This window comes from Spermophilus citellus, assembly GCF_964194105.1.
Source record: "Spermophilus citellus genome assembly, chromosome: 9".
Classification (NCBI taxonomy): domain Eukaryota; kingdom Metazoa; phylum Chordata; class Mammalia; order Rodentia; family Sciuridae; genus Spermophilus; species Spermophilus citellus.
Window position 1 is genome coordinate 133,834,059 of NC_138191.1, and position 13,588 is coordinate 133,847,646.

The window sequence follows — 13,588 nt, forward strand, 5'->3', positions numbered from 1 at the left end:
TTTGAAAGTGATCTATTCATTATTCATGTTGAAACCAGTGAATAGTAGCTAGGCTAGGATGACTTTCTGTCATGAAATTGAAAAAGATAGCTTTCCATAGGAAGTGCTTGGAAGAAGAGGACATTGTAGATTGTGGTTTGTGTTTAGGTTGAGTAAGAATTATATAACTGATACCAAGAGATTTGAAATGCTGGGAGTGGGTACAAGAGGGGCCAGAGGGGCACAGATATGAAGAACTTGGGTCATCCCGATGTCATGTAAGTTGGAGCTACAGTTTTTATCTAGGGAATTCTGTTTTTACTTGAATATTATATTTGGGGTGTGAAGACAAAGTTTACCCTGGTGGGAAGAGGCCTCTGGCTTGCTAAGAAGATGTTGACTGAATGTTGAAGCAGAGTTTCTTTTTCTTTTTCTTGAACTTCTGGGACCCAGATTAAGATAGAAAGTTCAGTAACTCATTTCTGAGCTGATGGTGTGCATGGATTCAGGGATTAAGTCTGTTGAGTTTGCTTCTGAGGAGAGAAATCAGTTGGGGAATTCGGGCCGGACACAGTGATGCATGCGCATCCCAGTGGCTCAGGAGTCTGAGGCAGGAGGATCAAGCCAGCCTCAGCAAAGGTGAGGCACTAAGCAACTCACTGAGACCCTGTCTCTAAATAAAATACAAAATAGGGCTGGGGATGTGGCTCAGTGGTCCAGTGCCTCTGAGTTCAATCCCTGGTACCAAAAAACAAAACAAAACAAAAAAAACACAATAGTTGACGTTCAGTTTTTATTTCTTCTCCTTCCTTCTCCTCTTCTTCCTCCTCCTCCCTTCTTCCTTCTTCTTTCTCCTTCTTCCTTTGTCTTCCTTCTTACCCCCTCCTTCCTCCTCCTCCGCCTCCTCCTCCTTTCTTCTTCTTCTTCTCTCTCCTCCTCCACCACCACCACATCAACATCCTTCTCCATGTTGTCATCGCAAATCACCTTTGGATACAAAATCCTGAAGTCCTGCACATAGTTTCCTGGAAAGGTGTGTTCTACAGAGAGGGTTTTCTCGTGATCTGACTCTCTGTGGATTTTCTGGTGGACTGAACTCTCCACTGGACGAGGGTTGGCTCCTAACATGTGTGAACAGTGAGGCAGTAGAGGAATCTGCCAATTGTCAAGAACATTCTGAAGGGTCAGGAGAAAGGATAAAACAAATGGTATTTTCATCATGGCATTATGAGCAGTCTCCCTAGGAGGTTTGATTGACTCTCATACCTTTCCTTCTCAGTAAATACTCTGTAAATTTTCTTGTCCTAAGCTTTATGATGATTGTCAGTTGTAATGTGGAAGGATTTTACCTTTCTATAGGTATTGCTTTCCTTTTTTAAATCTTAAGATGCCATAAAAAAAAAAGAAGAAAAGAAAAAACCTTTTCTACTCTAGCTGTTGATTTTTGCTTCCCTTCTTATCTAAAGGTGGGGTTGTCTGTTGTTTGCTGGTTATCTCCACCCTCAGGATGGTGAAGGTTATTAGGGTGGGAGGGTTGGTCTTGGGGGCGGAGCTCCTGGGTGGGATATAGCACTTGCTGGTCCCTGTTGGGAGGCTACACCCCAAGGATCTCCTTTGGGGCTGCTCATGTGATATGGGTTCCTGGTCTTACCTCGTTATATTGCCTGTAGACCTCACAATTCCTGGTCTCTCATTTATTCTTTAAACTGTATCTCACTTATACCACCTTCCTTTCTGCTTCCCTATCATGAATCTCTCTCTCTGGAGGTTTTATGGGCTGCGCTCTGGGGGCTGCACACCTGCAGCGGAGAGCTGTTTTGTATTGGGCAGTTCACAGCTGGGCTTTTCGAGCTATGGACTAGCCTGGTGGCCCGCAAACACTGTTCCAGGTTAGCGGTTACAAGGGAGAGGGAGGAATTGGGGACTAGAGGTGTAAGGGTCCGGCGAAGCGTCGGAGAAAGAGACCACACAAGAGACTGACTTCATGCAATTGGCATAGGGGATTTATTAATTCAGCATGCTGAGAGGTTCCAGGCTCACTCAGGAAGATAGAGCAGCCCAGAGCCCAGAGCAGAGGTCAAGCAGAGCTTAAGTACACTTTTTGGAGAGGGCGGGGGGCTTTGCATACATCAGAACAAATCATCATGAGGCGCGGGAAAATTGAACAACTACTCTGAGACATGATTAGTACATTCATTGGCGGGAACAGTCTAGGCAGGGGTGATTGGTCATTCCTAAGCGGGGTACACATTTAAACTGATTGGTTTTGGGGCCTGGATGCCTACGTGCCGAGCTACTTGGAGCCCTTAGCTATTAAACAACCAGGGAATCAATGGAAATATTTACTGGGCAGTTCCAGTATTGTCCTAACAGCTACAGAGATTACAGGTTCCAGGGGTAGCAGAGGAATTTTAACAATACCTAGTCTTTTACACTTTAACTCAAGCTTTGCAGCTTAGAATCAGCTTAGAAATTTTACCTTTACAGAGGTACCTTGATATTGCTTCTAGGCCCCAGCAGGTATCCCAGGCTGGGAGTTGCCCCAACTAAAGATGGTGTCAAAGGTGTCCCAAGATGGAGGTGGCTGTTTTCAGAGATGGGTTGTTGGGTGGGGTTCAGCCGGGTTGTGGCGTTGGGTGGCATTTTCAGAGATGTAGCTCTGTGGCATGAAGTATTGTCACTGGCAGCTCTCTCCAGACCCTGTCCTGTGTCCCTAGGTGCAGGCTACCCCGAGTTGGGCAGTATGGCAGTTATTGCAGGGTTCCAAGATGGAGGCGACTGGGGGAGCCCCATGTTGGTAGATGGGGGTTCATACAGGAGTGGTGGCCTTGCGTGTGTGCAGTGGCCATGTATCCTGCATCGGTGGGCAGCCAAGTCCCACACAGGTGTTGATGCCAGCGGTCCTGGGTGGGTGGGCGGCCGGGAGTCCTGTGCTGACTCTGAGCTGAGGTCTGGAGACCTGTGATGGAGCAGCTTTCGGGATGGGGGGATCCTCTAATAATTCGCAGAGAAAGAGTATCCCCTCTACCAGAATCCTAGGTCACAGAGAGACACAGAATGCAACCTCATTCTAGCCTACCATCTTGGATCCGGGTCTACTCTAGCTGTTGAGAGTAAATAATTACCCAACCATTGCCATATCAAATGCAGTTTAAGAAAGTGCTCTTTTTTCCCTGAAGAAAATGTAATTTGGTTTACTGTATTCCATCTCTGATTGGTGGCCATGGTTTTCTTTACAATTAGAAAATAAATTATGTTTAGGTTAATATATAATAGTTATCCACAAGAGATTAAATTAGTTTTCTTTTTTGTGGTTTAAATGAAAAGATCATTGTAATAGCATATTCAAGTGGTTTTCTTTGAAATTTTTTTTCTTTCCTCAAAATGTTTATTGAGAAAAAAGTAGCTCTTGGCAAAGTCATTTTTGTGAATGTGAGAACATCCATCTGAATAAGTTATTTGCAATTTTGACTTGCTGTGTAATCTTTTTAAAAAATTTTTTTGTTATACATGGACACAATATCTTTTATTTTTTTTATTTTTATGTGGTGTTGAGGATCGAACCCAGTGCCTCACATGTGTGAGGCAAGCGCCTCTTCCACTGAGCCACAACCCCAGCCCCTTTGCTGTGTAATCTTGAGCAAGTAATTCCTTTTTTACTAAACTTCTTCATGTGGATATGGATAGTCCTATGGATCCCCCTTTCCCTGAAAAAAATCAGGTTCTTTAAATTATCAAGAAGGTTGTCAAAAAGAACCAAAGGGCAGTTTTCCTTTAGCTTGAAGTTATTTATAATTTAATATTGCCTTTGAAAAGAAATTTTTACTATGAAAGGTATGCGCTTTGTCATTTATTTATGCAGTGCCTTTTATGGGCCCTGTCTTTTATTCCCTTAAAGGTAAATGCCATTGTTTTAAATTTTCTTTTTCTTTTAAAGACTGTGTGTATATCGAGAGTCGGAGGCCAAACACACCGTATTTCATCTGTAGCATTCAAGACTTCAAACTGGTAAGCATGCTTTACTGTGCCTCCTCTGCTCTGAGCCTCTTGTGGCCAGCCCCACTGCTCTCTCACTTTGCCCTCACCCTTGACAGGAAGCAGTCAACAAGGCAGTTGCTAGTTTCATCTTTTCAGTTTTGAGACATGGTGTGATCATGTTTTTATATTGTAAACAATATGTCTGAAGTATTTATTCTTTTAGTAGCTGTTTTGACAATTTCAGAGATACTCTTTGAGTTTCTGGAATAGTTTGCTTTTGCCATTATTAAGAGTCTGAGGTAAATTTAGGAATTAACAACTAGGAAAAAGAATACAAATGAGCCAGAGACAAGTTTCTTGTGAAGAACTATATATTTCTGTGACATTTTGGTGGGTCTGGAGTGTACCTGGAATCTGGTTTTGGGCTTTCCCAAAGGTTGTTTTTTTTTTTTTTTTTTTTTTTTTTTTAAGGGGGGGGAGGGAGAGGGAGAGAATTTTTTAATATTTATTTTTTAGTGGTTTCGGTGGACACAACATCTTTGTTTGTATGTGGTACTGAGGATCGAACCGGGCTGCACGCATGCCAGGCGAGCGTGCTACCGCTTGAGCCACATCCCCAGCCCTCCCAAAGGTTGTTAGAAGGAAGTCTGCATCATGCCTGGTCCAGCTATTGTCCTTTCTCAATGGGGACTTTCCCACTAAGAAAGTTACCTGGGCGCCTCTTCCCTATTATGAAGTCTCTTGGGTTTAGCCTGGTGGTTTCCACAATTTTGTTTTTGGATCCTTGCACATGTCTGCAAATTAAGTATCCTCAATCTTGTGTATATAAATGCACTTCACATGTCTATATATCTTATTTTTCACGTATATTAATATGCTATTTTGATATTTCAAAATTTATGAGCAATATGCAGTTAAAAATCACCGTTATGTATTTTCTTCAAAAGCCTGATAAATGAAAATGCTATGGAAGTAGTATCATTTGGGAATCTTTTGAAATGTTTTGATCTTAGAATGGGATCCTTTTGCGCAAAGGTTGTAGACCACTGTCTGCACTGTTAGGTAGAGAAATATCCTGATTCTTTAGCTTTGTAGAGGATGTATATCAATTGGTACCTGTGACTACCACATTTCCAAAACCCATTGAAATTTAACAGTATTTGTGTTCTGACACACATTTCATGTGATATTTCAGTCTAAAGAAAAGTAATATAGTCTGAAAAGTTCTTTAACCCCTCATCTCCCTTGTTTCTTTTTATCATCTTCAGCGACCCAAACATCTAGTTTACTAACAAATATGTGTTATATTTTTCCTTATTAAAAAGTTATTACATAAGTAACACATGCAGACTGATTTTGAAGAGAGTCAACTGTGCCATTTACTTCTAAGATTTATTGACTCTTTGCAGGCTGCTTACAACTTCCCTTGCTGTTTTGCAGAGGAGCATTGCAATTTAATCTTGGAAATTAAATGTTTTATATTCAGTTTCATGCCAGGATGACTTTTTACCATTTTCGGAGGTCTTTGCTCTTTATTGTATATTTCCTTACAAAGTTTTTTTTTCACAGATACTGCACTGACACCGAAATTTTGGGAGGTGGACTTGTTTCCAGAAGAGTTTTATTTTGGTGTAGTAGCTGCTGCTACTGTTCTCTTCTTGCTTATTATCTCTGTGTGTGATTTTTACTAAACCAAATGCTTGTGTACCATGGAAAGTACATGGCTGTGAAATAAAATTGTAAAGATTTTTTCTCTTACCTGTTAAGATTCTGAGCTCCTTTGTACAGTTTTTTGCACATTAGCAGGTGCCTTCATGTTTGAGCAGTGCCCGTTACAAAGGGCTGATTATTGTGTGATAGTTGCTGTTCTGGGCAGAGACTTCTGCTGAGATACAGTAATTGCTCAGGGTATTAACAGCAATAAAAGCTGAAGCTTCTGTTGTCGCTGTTGGTATAATACAGCACATGTAAAGCTGTCTGCAAAAACAAGTGGAAAGTATGGTGTAGTGTGTTTAGACACCTTTTTTGGATGCACACACTGCTATTTTTTGTGTTTTTGTTTGAGGTTCTGTATTAGTACATACTTGTGATTGTTGCATGAGAATAATGGAGATGGTGCAGTATTGCTCCTGGAAAAAATGTAGTTATGTTCACTTTATTATTTTTGTAGTTCTGCATACTTCTTATGAAAAGATAAATAAATAGATGAGAATTTCCCTCCCCTCACTTCACCCAAGCAATAAGGGGAAAAGATGAACAGAAGGAAATATGCTTTTGTTTTTTGCAAGATTTTAAAGATTGGAGTTGGTTTTGCCCATAGCAAATAACATGGCAAATGAAGCAATGAAAATGAAAGAAAAATCCAATAGCTTTGAAATGTTGTAATTAGATATTTTATCTTTTTAGCTATTATAAAGCAAAAATTTGGTTTGTAGGTTGTAACTGAGAGATGTGAGATGTGTTTGTTTATACCAGAAATGAGACTTAATCATTTTACAATTGTGGGTTTTTGAGATTAAGATTTCGAGTATAAGGGGATTGTAAAAAGAATTTGCTGATTGTTCTTTATGGTAGTATTCCAATGGTAAGATTAGTCTAAGATAAACTTACAGTGTTTAATAGAATAAAAGCTAATGAGTTGAAGTGGGGATGAGGGGATACCTTCTACCAGTCATAACAGTAGGGTATTACTAAGTTATTGAACTCTGAGGGTCTTGGGTAACATTTCATCAACTAGTTACATGTGAGGTAAGAAGAACCTTTGGATTTTATGTGGGGATCTGGGTTGTCTTCTACACTCTGCTATTACATTCTCTTAGAATCTGGGTCTATAGTACAGAACAAAACTACTTTTCTGTCCTGGCTTATGACTTAGTGGCCCAGCCAGACTGTTTAAACAGTTTCCCCTTTCACTCTCCATAGTGTCTCAGTTTGGATGATAAGATGTGGGCCTTTTGTTTGGGGTAGGGCCCATGGCCCCTGCCTTATTCATATTTAAGCATCAGAATACAGGCACCAGGCACTGCCAGGCATATTTATAGCACTCATTTTCAGAGAGGGTGGAGGCTATGGTGGTACAGAGTAATTAAATTTCTAACTGTGCAGAGGTTTCTAAAGGTAGCATTTTCAAGGGAAGTGAATCATGTGTTCTATTAGGAAGCTTTCTTACTCTTAGAAATTATTCATTTGATTTGGCTTATTTCCAAACCAGGAGATCTGGTTCTGTTTGAGTACATTGACCAAACTTATCTATGGAACAAGTCTTTAAAAGCAGGGGCTCAAGAGAGCAGATGGCAGTATGTGCTTAATTGGGAAGTAGGAAGAAAAAAGGATCAACAAGAAAGTAGGTTTCTGCACCTGTCTCATAAATAATAAAACAGTTGGCAAAATTTTTAGTTCTTTAGAACAATAATCTGGAGTGGCAATCTGTGATCTTTGTGGCTTGACGTGAAAAGATGAATTGAACTTTTTTTGTTATTGTTGTTTTTTAAAGAGTTTAGATTTGGAAAACCAAGGCATTTAGCAGGGTTGCAGGCTAAAAGGATGAATCAAGAATTGCTTGAGTGTTAGATGGCAAACTGGTAAGCTAGAGGACATCTGTGAAAGCAGAGGACCACCCAAGGAGGCTGACACTTCTGTCTTGGGTTCTTAGATCATCCTTTTGCTCCCTGTCTGTAAAGGACTCTTTACTTGGACTAGATTGAGTGGATCTCCATTAACTGCAACTGAAGGCTTGGTGTGACATCTTCAACCCTTTCTTCTGCTGCCCTCCCCTATGTTTCTGGGTTGCCATGCGACTTAGATTGATTGATTGGAGGGTTTTGTTCCTGAAAGAGTCAGGATCATCAAGGAGTATTCTATCCCAGAATGCAATTAGGAGTGTTTTGGGTCATCATCAGTGCCTCGGACTGGCATTTATTGAAAACCTGCTTTGTGTTTTTTGTTGAGTGACCATAAAGGGCAGTGAAGAAGTATAAAATATTGTTCTTTTTAAGAGACTACTCAACAGGATTGGTGGAGAAAAAATCATTTATTCACTTTTTGTTCTAAAAGAAAGATTTCTTTCTTTTACTAAAAACTACAATTCTATTTTTATAAAAATTCAAGTCTTAAGTATAATAGAGATCTAGTTTGCTATCTAGGAATGAGCATGGAGTCTGAGAATGATTCCGTATAATATCAAGGAGTTCCTTGTAATAGTTCCTGCCTAATTCTTTATTCATAGATCAATAATCAAAGCTCTTTCTTTAATATTCTGCATGGGGTTTTATGTGGATTCTTGAGTTGCCATCACTCTTACACTAGAAGGAAGTATGATTTTGGTTTCCTAGTGGGTTTTTCAGCTGTTACTTAGGCCAAATGAGTTTTCAGGAAAAATATGTAATTATTTGAATACCATTTAAGATTCAATTGATTCATTTTATTAAAACTGGAGAAATCATCCCTCGGATTGAACTTGGTTTAAACAGTACTTAGAGTGAAGAAAGGTCATTGAGGATGTTATAAAGTGGACTGTGAGTTGCCTGGGTACATTGTTAACAGTGATGCATGGAGGAGTGTGCTGTTACACTGTCCATCCTAAAAGAGAGTACATTTTCATTGCTGGTTGTGAGTATGGAATAGCTAAGAATATATACCACTCACTAGTCACCTTGGAGGAGACACATCTCCATTTCTGCCATGAACGTGGAAGCCAGGTTATTCATGGTTTAATACCATATCCCTGTCTATGTTTCATTGCCATATATGAGCAGCCGGAGTGGGGAACATGAACATTTCTCCATGATCTCTGGTCTTTACTCACAACCCTACTCCAAAGTTGATCGTTACCTGTCGGTTCTTTTTTTTTTTTTTAAGAGAGTGAGAGAGGAGAGAGAGAGAGAATTTTTAATATTTATTTTTAGTTCTCGGCGGACACAACATCTTTGTTGGTATGTGGTGCTGAGGATCGAACCTGGGCCGCATGCTTGCCAGGCGAGCGCGCTACCGCTTGAGCCACATCCCCAGCCCCAACCTGTCAGTTCTTATTCATGTGTTTCCTGATAGTACAGCTGAAGAGAGGCTGCAGAAAAATTATCTTCAGCCTAGGTACTGCTTATGGAAACTGCCCTCCCTTCACCAAATTTAGCTGCTCAGAAGTGGATTAAAAGCAACAAGAAGCTGTTTTACTTCTTTTAAAATGAAAACTTAGTAATTAAGGAACATAGGAGATGTCATTTAGAGGCTTCATTAACAAGCACTCTTTGGGTACACATTCACATGTATACATAATGATTTATTAGACACATGTATTACCTATTACAGTTGTTTAATTGCAGTTTTGTTATTGTGACTGTGGAGCACAGATTGTACGGTTTATATGCATATTATGAAATGGGCATTCATTTTAATAATAGGTAAATCTTGCATCGGAGTGTTTTTTCAATGGTGGGGGAGAAGATCTGCATTAGTACGAATATAACTAATTCAGAATTAATCAGGGATACGTAACTCTGGGACTGATGGACTCAACATTGGGCTGTCTGGGTTCTTATGCTCCGTCCTGTGAGTTGCTATCTTTCATGATTTTTGGGCAAGACACTTAACCAACTTTACTTTACTTTATTTACATATGAAGTTGGGGTAAAAAGACATACCTCACCAGGTAGGTAGGCTGTTTACAAATCATATAGCACAGGGCCTTCCCTGAAGGATAACAGTAATCATGATGTTGATATTTAGTTGGTGCTCTTTGTCTGTTCTGTTCAGTGATCAATATTGTGTGCTTAGCACTTTAACTTGACTATAACATCCATCCTAAATACTAAACATTGACTGAGTAACATTTCAGTGGAAAAAAAATTCCCTGGGTAAGTTTTGAAAAACTTCAGTAGTAGTAGTTTGAAAAAATTCAGGCATTAGTGCTGTGTCTGTTGAATATCTCGTCTGTGGCCAACAAGAGTTTCTGGTAAAACGTAAATGCTCAGTAAATATTAGTTGAATGAAAGAGTTTTGGGGGGAAAGACTAATCCCAAGAAATTTGATCATTTACCTTTACTTAGCCTGTAGTAGTATTTAATGTATTTAAATGATGAACCTATTCCTTTAAAAATATTTCTCTAATTTTTAAAAAGTAGTTTCTTATTTTCCTCAGGGAGTTTAAATGACTGCCATAACATATTTTAGGTGTCATTATATTCTGTTTTAAGTTTTCAATGTGACTGGCTTTTAGCAAAATTAAATGAGGCTTAGTCTTTGTGTGAACATTCCAGAAAAGGCCACCTGGTGTGAGAAGTGCCTCAGGGTGGAGAAACAGCTTCTGAGGGTCAGTGGTGGTTTGGATTGTGTTTCTGACATCCCTGGGACAGGCCTGAAGTCCATGTTTCTTTCTGTAGTTCCTTCCCTTTACCCTCTTGCTTTATGCCTTATAAAAAGTTCAGTACCACTCAGTTACAGCTTTGTGGTATGTGTGTTGTGTTGGATGATGAAGCAACAGTTTCCACATTTGTTACTGTTTCTATTTTGTGGGGTGTGGACCTGCCTGTCATTTAAAAACAAATAATGAATGGACAGTAGGATGCTTCTTTCAAAGAAGTTGGTCCTTTCAGTTTGGTTGCTCTCATCTGTCAGAAGTGAGTGCATTCATGTGGTTATACTCTAGACTGTGATTTCTTTTTTTCCTTCATTTGTTTTTTTAAGTTGTTGCATACTAATTGTACATACTTATAGGGTACAGTATGCCATGGTTTCTAAGGTAAGAAATGGTGTCCATTACTGAACTGGTGCCAGAATTTTAGAGGCCATACTTTTATTTTTCTTTGTTTGAAATAAAGGTCATTCTTGCTTATATTAGCCTTGTTTTAAAAAAAAAAAATAGAAGGGGATACTAGGTTTACACCAGACTATTAAGTGCAAGGACTAAACATTCTTTGTATTTGTAAATTTGAAGTTTATAGTTTCATTTAATCTTTTAAGAGGCACAAGTTGGAATGAAAGTTCTTAGCTCTGATTTGGATGGATGTATAGTTAAGGTAAGGTTGTTGGATATCTGAACCTCATACCCTCTCAATTACTGGAGCAGTGCTGATAGAGTCTTTGACTAAAACATCCTTTCTGCATTTCATAGATATCAATTTAGAAATAGATAGCGAGATGTTCACTTAACTGGAAGTTAAAATGAGGTTTTGGGAGTAAATAATCTCAGACCATTCTATTTTTTTTTTTAAAGCTCCGTTTTTCTCTGTTTCTCAGCAGTTGGTTTTACTCTTGGCTGCAGGGCAGGATGGGCCCCTGGAATCTAAATTTTAATGGTACACAAAAACTGTGAATTTGGGTGATTAATTTTCTCCTGATTCATTTAGATTTTAGGGTTCCAAGAAGTCGTTTAGTTTTTTTTAATTATATATATTTCTATAAAATGTTTATCTGAAAGTGTTATTTACTTATTATATGTATGTGAAACTTTATGCAGAAAACTATAGATATTCTAATTTTTGTTTTTCAATGCACTTAAGAAAGTTGGGACAGTCTGGTATTTTGAAGATATCTGCTATGCAAGAATATTGATGAAGTCTTGTTCAAACTTGACTCCTTAGAACTGGAAATTGGTAATTCGTGTATGTATATATGGGTGTTTGTGTTAAGAACCAACTCAGAATAGTTCCAGAAAAAACCAGGAAGAGTGCTTGAGAGAAAATTAGGAAACTGAGATACTGTCAATGTTTTCTGATTCATAAGAATAATGATTTGCTTTGAAAAGGCTCTGATTTTAAGGCCTAAAATGTTTTAATCATTTCTTGAACTTTTGCATATTTAAAATAATGCCAAAGTGTTTAGAAATGCTTCACTGTGTGTTAAAATTTTGAAACTTTTAATTTGAATGTTTTATTTGAATTTAAATTCTGGCTCATTGAATTCCTAGTCAGGACATTAAAGAGGAATTCATCTTTGTTTTGATGCTTATGGTGAAAAATATTAAATATATTGTACATTTAAATGCACACTTGAGTTTTTACTTGAATTTGAATTATAGCAGGGGGAGGAGGGAGGTGTATGATGGAGGAGGCTATTTCTGATGACACAAGACAATCATTGATATTGTCATAGAGGCTCTGGTGATCAGAGACCAACTGCAGAGGTTTACTATGAGGAACTGAAGATACACTGTACATGGTGATCTGTAAAGAAAGAAAGGAAAAGAGCATGATCATGATAAAGACATTCCTAATAGCTTATTTTCTTGATTTGTCTTGGTGGTGTTAAGAGTCATAAAAATAGTAGTTAGTGGATTTTATGAAAATCTTGGTTCGCAGAAGTATTTTAGACAATGATGGTTTCTCAAAAAGGATCACATGTAACAGGGAACCTTATTGATGATTTAATATTTTAAAAAGTTGACTTTCTGTTACTTAACCATCTTTAAGAACAGAGATTCTTATATGTATAAGGATTTGGCTTACAGATTTCTAAAGTTTATAAACCACCACATGAAACTGGATTAGTTGGTTAAAAAAAATTTATATGCTTTCTAGAATATTTGAAAGGGAACATATTCAAACTATTATTGTGACATCTTTCCTGATACTCAGAAGGACTATACTAGCTTTCAGAAGTGCTTTCTAATCTTTTTTTTTTCTTCCTAGTTTTAACCGTTTTCAATGTTGAGAGAGAGAGAGAGAGAGAGAGAGAGAGAGAGAGAGAGAGAGGTGGTACCTGTTTAACTGGCTTTGCCCCCAGAAGAAATAACTGTCTTGAGCTTTGTGCTCTGTGCCTGTTCATTAGCCTCACCTTGTGGGCATTTTGAGAAAATTAAATCTCACTTTGAATGTCCTCCTCTTTTCTCTGTTTTTAAGCCAATGTCTATTTATCTTACCTTCATCTTTACAAAATTAAAGTAGTACTTCAAGAAAATGACAGGATCTCTCTTTGGCTGCTGTAATGCCTAGACTGTTTATTAAATATATGGGCTTCAGCATGTTGCATTAGAAATTCTTCTGAAAGCTGGGTTGGTCTACATGTGGTTTAGTTTCACTGTTGTATTTACATAATAGCACTGAATATTTTGTTTTTATTATAAGCAAAGCATGCCATTATTACTGTGCTATTGCACTGTGTCACATCTTTACTTGGTTATTTTGAGGGGCACACACCATACTTTTTATGAAAGGACCTAGTTGAAATCTGGAGCCAGAAGTTTGTTCACACAGAAATAAGGAAACAGCTTTGATTAATGCAGAATGTGACAGAACAAAGTCTCTGAGATTTCAGAGGCCATCTGCTAAAGGATTTTTGCAGATACCTGCTTGTGTGCTGAGTGCCCCCAATAACCAGGGCATGAGGGGGCATTGGGCACGTTAACTTAAAACTCTTTTCTTTTTTAGGTCCACAACTCCCAGGCCTGTTGCAGATCTCCAACTCCTGCTTTGTGTGACCCCCCAGCATGCTCTCTGCCGGTGGCATCACAGCCACCACAGCATCTTTCTGAAGCCGGGAGAGGGCCTGTAGGGGTAAGGAGAATCCCGTTTTTAAAAGCTATCAGTATTTTATATCCCATAGGGTATAAAATAGGAATATTACCTCCCTCCCCAGAGCCCCTTTAAAAATGTGCTGTATCATATGTGTTTTTAAAGGAGTAACAAGTACATGCACAGCG

The 13,588-nt window shown here is 38.6% G+C and overlaps 1 protein-coding gene across 3 annotated transcripts in view; it reads left to right on the forward strand.

Moving 5' to 3' along the window:
- RERE (arginine-glutamic acid dipeptide repeats) overlaps positions 1 to 13,588 on the forward strand; it is a 306,083-nt gene that overhangs the window by 64,962 nt on the left and 227,533 nt on the right. For 2 of the 3 annotated variants that reach the window (XM_081305735.1, XM_081305736.1), the window contains exons 3-4: positions 3,917 to 3,987; positions 13,317 to 13,442. In XM_081305735.1, coding sequence (XP_081161861.1) covers positions 3,917 to 3,987; positions 13,317 to 13,442 — 197 coding nt within the window. The remainder of the gene's footprint in view (positions 1 to 3,916; positions 3,988 to 13,316; positions 13,443 to 13,588) is intronic. The other variant, XM_081305737.1, reaches the window with a different exon arrangement.